Raw genomic sequence first — 8,027 nt, 5'->3', positions numbered from 1 at the left:
AAACATTACAAAATAAAACCAAATCCATCCTTTAATATTATTCTATTACTTTACAATAAAGGTTAACTGAATCCATCATTAGTCAAAAATGGTTTTAGAAAAATACATATGAATCAGCTCATATACATTTTGAAAAAAAATAGAAATATAATTATTCATTTAATAATAATTTATTTAGTTGACTATCTTGAATGATAATACCATTTTCCAAAAGATTGATATTTGGTCAGGGTTGAATCTTTTAATGCCAACATTAATTTCATCAAATTCATTTTCACATTTGCTTGCTTAAAACAGTAATATTATCACACTAACCATCTATATAAACCCATTGTCAGTCGCATCTTCTCCCTCAAATCTGAAAACATCTTTGTAGTTGCTTCAAACTCACTAAAAAACCAATCTCTCAATGGTTCACTATCAAACGGCTAGTCTTTGGTTGACTTTAGGATTGTGTTTTGCAGTAGGATCTAGCACTGCTGAACCCAATAAGACACATGTTGTAGCCAATGTGACTCATGTTGAACCCAATGGAGCCCATGTTGCAGCCAATGGGACCCATGCAACACCAATAGCTCCTAATGCTAGCCCAAAAGGAAACCAAGTTCGACCATTTTTTGTGTTTGGTGACTCTTTAGTTGATAATGGTAACAATAACTATTTGATTACGACAGCAAAGGCTAATAAGCCACCTTATGGCATCGATTCTCCTACACATCAGCCTACAGGACGCTTCTCTAATGGGCTCAACATCCCTGATGTTATTAGTTCGGTTTTTCCCTATTTTTCTTTTGCTTTTTTGATATTAAAACATGATGACTGTTTATATATTTAATCGGGTCGATGTGTTAAATCAAGATTTATTGTCATTGCAGGTGAATATATCGGGTCGGAACCCACTTTACCGTATTTGAGTCCTGAGCTCAAGGGAGAAAAACTTCTTGTTGGTGCAAACTTTGCTTCGGCTGGAGTTGGAATACTCAACGATACTGGATTTCAGTTTGTAAGTCAAAGTCATTGCATTTCTGTTTTTAATTTCTTAATATAGAATGTAATTATACTTATTTCGTAATTTTTAAGTTTGACATAATTATAAAATATTTGTTTGATTTATTTAGAAACAAAGTTATTGTATTTATAAAGATTTTTAAGACATTTATTGTTCACTATATTTATGTTTTTAAATTCAAATAAATGTTAAACTATTTCAAATTTGATAAAAGTTATATCTAACATGTAAGAATATATTTGTACTTTTTGGTTGTTTGTGTGATTCAAATATGAAAATATACAGGTAAACATACTCAGAATGCCATTACAACTCGAGTACTTCAAAGAGTACCAACAAAGACTAAGTTACAAAATAGGTGAAAAACGAGCCAAAGAGCTCGTGAACCAAGCGTTGGTCCTTGTTTCATTGGGTGGCAACGATTTTGTAAACAACTATTTCTTGTACCCGTTCTCCGTTAGGTCTCAAGAAGCTTCACTTTCCGATTATGTTCGCTATCTCATATCCGAATATCGAAAAATCTTGGTGGTAAGTGTTTTTTCTTTCTTATAAACATGATGCTAGTTTGTACCAAAAATTCTTCTAATCTTCATATTAAAATTTTAGAATATTTCATATTGTAGTTCGGATCGAATACAATCTTACATGTTTATGACACAAGCTGAGTCCATAAACGAGACTATTTTATGACGGTTTTTGTTGATAAAAAGTGATGCCATGAAGACTTTCCCGGTCCTTGATTTATGATGCAATTACGATATTAGCCGTTTGTTCATTAAAAAAAAGAGTAAAATTCGCTATGATACAGAAACTATACGGATTGGGAGCAAGGAGGATGATTGTAATGGGTTCAGGACCGCTTGGGTGTGCCCCAGCAGAACGGGCCCAACACAGTGTAACCGGTGATTGTGCCATGGATCTACAAGCCGCATCGGCCTTGTTCGAGCCACAACTCACCGAAATGATCAACGACCTCAATACTGAGTATCATGGCAATGTTTTCATCGCTGCCAACACCCAACTCATGCACCATGATATGATTTCGGATCCGCAAGCATATGGTATAATCGTTACAATCACTTAAAATAAACACCTAGTTTTAATTTTTTTTAATAATTAATCTTGTATTTGTGATGATTATGTAGGTTTTGTTACATCAAAGACAGCTTGTTGTGGGATTGGACCATTTAACGGGCTATTTACATGCTCACCTTTGGCAAACTTGTGCCCCAATAGAGATGAGTACGTATTTTGGGACGCTTACCATCCGACTGAACGAGCAAGTAGATTGATTGTGCAACAAATTATGAATGGGACACACGACTACATGAAACCAATGAACCTTAGTGTCATCATGTCCATTGACTCGAACATGTGATCTTAATTATATCAATCGAACCAAAAGTTTTTTTCCAAGTATTTTATGTATGCAATACGATCGATTCAATGTATTCGGGTTCCTATTTATATAATAAGTTCTTTGAATTTGAATGGATTATTATTATTGTGATTTTCTTTGTTTGCCCAAATTCCTATCTACTATAGTTAATGCTAAAGTGCAATTTATATACGATGAAAAATACACTAGTGTGAATTGTATTGTTATGAATTCAGTACACAGCTGTCTAAATCCTGTCAAGATGGTTTTCGTGTTTGTAAGGATCACATTGCATTTGACATACGACCCAAAAAGTTGGTTGAAATGAACGAAGCATCATTACTTTCTTTGCCGGTGGATTTTATTACAAGTGTTAAATAGTCACCTAGACATAACACATTCTTTTTTGAAATCCGATGTATATATTAAATAAATTTCGTGTACTACTAAAAGTTATGTTTCTCGAACTACTAAAAGTCACATTTACACTTATTAGAGTTAGGAATTAGATAGCATGGACTCACCAAGTCATATGCATGTGCATATCCTTCATGTTTGTTTATGATGATGATTATTTTGATCCACAAACCTAATCCGTCACTATTAGGTAAATGGAAGGCCAAAAAAATTATATTTAATAATTAAAAATCCACAATGATACTCAAATTTTGATATTTTCGGGTTCATTCATTAGTTGAGTTTGGTTACAACCATTGATAATAGATAAAATGATTATTTACTACTATTAAGCACATAAAACAATTAAATAATACTAGTAGTTGTTCATTACCACTTGCTTCATATATGTTTCATTTATTGGACGTACTCTGTTACCTCTACGACAAGCCTTAAATCTTTACTAAATCAGGAATGTTGATATTTCATATTGAAATTGTATTGCTATATATAGTAAGTGACCTCACCCTGTTGAAACTTCCTTTACCCATGGGAGTCAACACTACACTACATAAACAAGTGTATATTTTATGGGGTTTGGTCCCTTGACATGATATATATGAACCCCTTCCATTTCAAGAATACAACACAACAATGATGTCTTCCTTACCACTTGTTAGTATTTTCATTTTTCTTACTTTTGGTCTCGTTTTAGGGACCGAAAGCAAATCCAACACTAATCAACAGACTGAAAACACTCGTCGGGTTTTCTTTGTATTTGGAGACTCATTGGTCGACAATGGAAACAACAACTTCTTGGCTACCACTGCACGGGCGGATTCACCTCCTTATGGGATTGATTATCCCACACATCGTCCCACAGGCCGTTTTTCTAATGGCCTCAATATTCCAGATATTATTGGTTGATCTCTTAATTCATAATCATATCTTCTTTTTTATATATTGTGTAATGAAAAACAACTTGATCTATGAACTAAATTTTGATTATTACAACATATGTATGTTATGATTTCAGGGCAACGCATTGGTGCGGATCCATTATTGCCATATTTGTCTCCGGAGCTGAAGGATGAAAAGTTGCTAAATGGAGCTAATTTTGCCTCTGCTGGGATTGGGATCCTCAATGATACCGGAGTACAATTTGTAAGTGGATATTTATTATATAAATCGTATGTGTTTATTTGTGTAACATATACATGGATATTTATTAATTATATGATGATTTATTTATTTTATGTCGGTGTTTCATGTGACTTAACTTTTCTAATATATTTTTTTACACGTATTTAAAGTAAACTAGCCGATCTAAAGATATTATACTTAAAAAATAAGAGTCAACATCATTTACAGATATTATTCCTTCTATATGTTTGCAGGTAAATATTATTCGGATGCCATCTCAATTGTCAGACTTTGAGACATACCAAAAACGTGTGGCTGATTTAATCGGGGCGGAGAAAACCAAAAAGTTAGTAAGTGAAGCATTGGTTTTGATCACTTGTGGTGGCAATGATTTCGTGAACAACTACTTTTTGATTCCTAACTCGATTAGATCCATTCAGTATAAACTCCCCGACTATGTCCCATTCCTCATCTCTGAATACGACAAGATCTTAATGGTAATTAATAACCATCTTAATTAGACTCTACATTTACAACCAAAGTCTAATATTTGACGTTTTAATTAATCTGTAGAGACTTTACGAATTAGGAGCTCGAAAAGTATTGGTAACAGGAACAGGGCCACTAGGGTGTGCGCCTGCTATCCTGGCGCTACATAGTAAGCAAGGAGAATGCGCAGACGAACTTCAACAAGCTGCAAACCTATTTAACCCGCAACTTGTTGACATGGTCACTGCACTCAACAAAAAGCTCGGTGGTGACATCTTTGTGACTGCTAACACGAACTATATGCACTTGAATTTCATCAACGATCCCAAAGCATTTGGTATTTGAGTATTTCCTATTTCTATTACTTTTATTAAGTAATTGTAATTGTTTTCATTGGATATTATATATTTTGACTTTATAATATATTATGTAGGATTTGAGACGTCAAAAGATGCTTGTTGTGGACAAGGCCCGTATAATGGGCTAGGACTTTGCACGCCGTTGTCAAGGTTGTGCAAAAATAGGGATGCATATGTGTTTTGGGATGGCTACCACCCGTCTGAGAGGGCAAATCGAATCATTGTGGATGAAATATTTAATGGTATAAAGTATGTGGAGCCAATGAATCTTAGCACTCTCATGGCTTTGGATTCTAAAAGAGTCTAATTAAGTAGCGTTTTCAAAGTTCTGTTTGTAGAAATATATTCTACGTTTGTTATGGGTTGATTTCTTTATCCGTGTGTTCCTATGTATGCAAAATTATGTACTATGTGTTAATTTGCTACGTTGTTTGTGTAATCATTACATATACCAAAGTTGTTGCTTCTGTCTAATTTGGAAAATCCAAGTTTGAATATCACTTTCATATTGTGCATTGTATTAATAATACCACTTGAACCATTTGACCCACATCACCATCAAAATCTAGTTTGAATCTCACTTTCAATTGCAATTGGTACGATTTATTAATTGGGCATTTGGGAAAGATAAGTAAACTAGTAAAGAAACAGATATACAATATTTGGTCTAAATGAATTACATAATTAGTAAAATAATATAAATTTACAGTTTAAGAATTCTAACTATATCAGGTGGTAAGAGTAATTCAATGGCGGATCTAGTATGTATCCCGGGATACCCCTCAAAAAAATTTAGGGGGTGTTTGGATAAATTAGATTATAGCTTATTAGCTTATAAGCAATAAGCAAGGGGGAGATGCTTATTAAAATCAGTTTATTTAGTTTATCCCTACCACAATAAACTGATGGTTTAATAAAATTACACAAATAGAAAATACAGTAAAATCAAGAAAATAAAATAAAGTCATGACATTGTACTTTTAAAGTACAATGGTTTAATAAGACAAAAATTAAGATAAAATTAAAAAAGTTTAAAAAAATAACGATGAAAGTAAGTTCGTATATTTTAAAAATAAATGAAAGCAGATTGTTATCATTTGTATATATAAATTTCTTTATACTTTCAATTGTTTTTTCTAATATAGCATCTTACTATCATTTTTATTTCTAAGTTTCTTTCTAATCATTTTTTTCTTATTTACACATTATGCTTTGAGATACCTTGCTATAGTGCAATAAATAATGTATATACACACACACGCGCGATTGTGTGTGTTTGTGTCGTATGTGATGCATGTATATGTGGGTGTATGTGTGTGTATATGAACTTGAGTGTATCTATATGTGGTTGTGGCAGAAGAGTTGGTTGTCAAAGGGGAGGAGGGGAGGGGTATATTGGTCATTTTAAAGAAGATAGTGAATAGGGATCTCTCACAATGTTCATAGGCTACATAAATATGGTAATCAGTTGTTGCTGTGGTTTTCTCAAAGTTTTTACCATAATGTCAAATTTGCCCTTGGGTGCAATTCTTATTCTACTTGGGCTCCATCATAAATTATCTTATATTTAGACATATTTTCCCTTGACTTTCATCAATTCTTTTTTTTTTTACACATAGTGTAAACTAACTAAAATCAACATGTGAATATTTAAATTCAAAATCAGCCTATTAACTACCACAAAAGTTTCACTGGATGCTCTTTTGTTGCTGCTGGATAAACCATAAAAGTTCATTGTTTCGTGTGCATACATGGGGAAGTCGATTTAGATTCAGATTTTAAATCTCTTAATGGTGTATGTTGATCGCTTACTGATTAGGATGTGCATACATGGTGAAGGGTAAAATGACCCATTAACCCTTTGTATGTAGGTGCAAGCTTAAATCATAAGAGTTAGGCGGCATTTAAGCTTATTTGATGGCCAACATCAACATTTAAAACCACCCACTGAGCTATGAGATGTACGGTCCTAAAACAAGAAGCCCATGTCATCCTCGAGCCTAGAGCATGCTACCGATTAAGTTTTCCTTATCAATTATAGACTTTTCACTTGGTATAGTGTTTTTAATCATTGTTGAAGAAATAGTATGCAAAATCTTTTTTAATGATAAAATAATAGGTTTTGAGTTAGAAAATACGTATTTATGTATTGATAAAAAATAAAACCAAAACTCTTTATTAAATTACTTTTTTATCATTTATATAATATATTATTTTAAACAAGAAAAAAAAAATCTAAATTTACATTAGTTTACCGTTCACCAAATCGATTTAGATCTGTTTTGGGATTGGTAATCAGTTTGAAGGGTAATTAGTTTGAAGGAATTTTAAGTTATATTGTTATTCTAATTACTTAGTGATTTTTAACTTCTCAAATTTTAATTTGCGTTGGTAAAAATATTTGAAGATATATGTTCCTGTCCTTCCATTATATATATATATATATATATATATATATATATATATATATATATATATATATATATATATATATATATATATATATATATATAGGGGATAGGGAATATACATTACAGCCCCACCTAAGTTTAGGTACTAAACCTCTAAAATATTTCGTTTTAACTTAGTAATTAAAGTCGATTTGGTTTTCATTTGGTAAATATATCGTCCCCAATAACATTTCTTCCCTCCATTATCGTTTTACCATCCTTGTTTTCATTCTTCCATTATCGTTTATTATTTCACGAAGGTCGAAGATAATCAATGTTCTTGCTTCCTTATCAAAACTATTATGTACATCATGAATCTACATCTTCAATTATTAATTGTGAATCCCCTAATCGCAATCTTTATATAGTAAAACAACTTATTTTCATGAGGTTTAATACCTAAGTTTAGGTGAGGCTGTAATGTATATTCACTTTTCCCATATATATATATATATATATATATATATATATATATATATATTAAAGCTCATGGACTTTTGGAACAGTATACTTTCTTTGCTTCAAACTTTGGCCAACAATTTTTACATACTTTAATTTTGGCCACGGTAAATTTGGAAGGGTAATAATTTTGGTCTTGATTTTCAACTGCGATGTCCACCGCCTCAATTTCTTTTAAAAAAAGATAAAATTGTTTCTCTTTCTATTTTCTGGATCGTGTTTATAATTTTAACACTATATTTTTACTTTTTATTAATTTTGTCACTAAAGTTTTAACAAACTTTTCATTTTTATAATTTTGTCCCTTTATTTTTACTTCTTCATATTTTTGTCACTAAACATTC

The 8,027-nt window shown here is 31.9% G+C and overlaps 2 protein-coding genes across 2 annotated transcripts; both read left to right on the top strand.

Annotated features, from left to right (window-relative positions):
• Window positions 1-371: 371 nt before the first annotated feature.
• On the top strand, window positions 372-2,460 carry LOC145137598 (GDSL esterase/lipase At5g33370-like). Its single transcript, XM_079071726.1, has 5 exons — window positions 372-767; window positions 876-1,003; window positions 1,295-1,537; window positions 1,818-2,070; window positions 2,155-2,460. Exons 1-5 carry the CDS (start codon window positions 410-412, stop codon window positions 2,385-2,387), a joined length of 1,215 nt encoding a protein of 404 aa, XP_078927852.1. The 5' UTR covers window positions 372-409; the 3' UTR covers window positions 2,388-2,460.
• Window positions 2,461-3,355: 895 nt separating this feature from the next.
• Window positions 3,356-5,220, top strand: LOC145137351 (GDSL esterase/lipase LTL1-like). The gene is made up of 5 exons (XM_079071493.1): window positions 3,356-3,705; window positions 3,820-3,947; window positions 4,181-4,423; window positions 4,500-4,752; window positions 4,849-5,220. The coding sequence occupies exons 1-5, from the start codon at window positions 3,438-3,440 to the stop codon at window positions 5,079-5,081; spliced, it is 1,125 nt and encodes a 374-aa protein (XP_078927619.1). The 5' UTR covers window positions 3,356-3,437; the 3' UTR covers window positions 5,082-5,220.
• Window positions 5,221-8,027: the final 2,807 nt, after the last annotated feature.

This window comes from Lactuca virosa, chromosome 9 (assembly GCF_052849685.1).
Source record: "Lactuca virosa cultivar CGN04683 chromosome 9, Lactuca_virosa_CGN04683_v6, whole genome shotgun sequence".
In the NCBI taxonomy this organism is placed as follows: domain Eukaryota; kingdom Viridiplantae; phylum Streptophyta; class Magnoliopsida; order Asterales; family Asteraceae; genus Lactuca; species Lactuca virosa.
The sequence above is the reverse complement of the archived record's forward strand: the minus strand, read 5'-3'. Positions and strand labels throughout refer to the sequence as shown.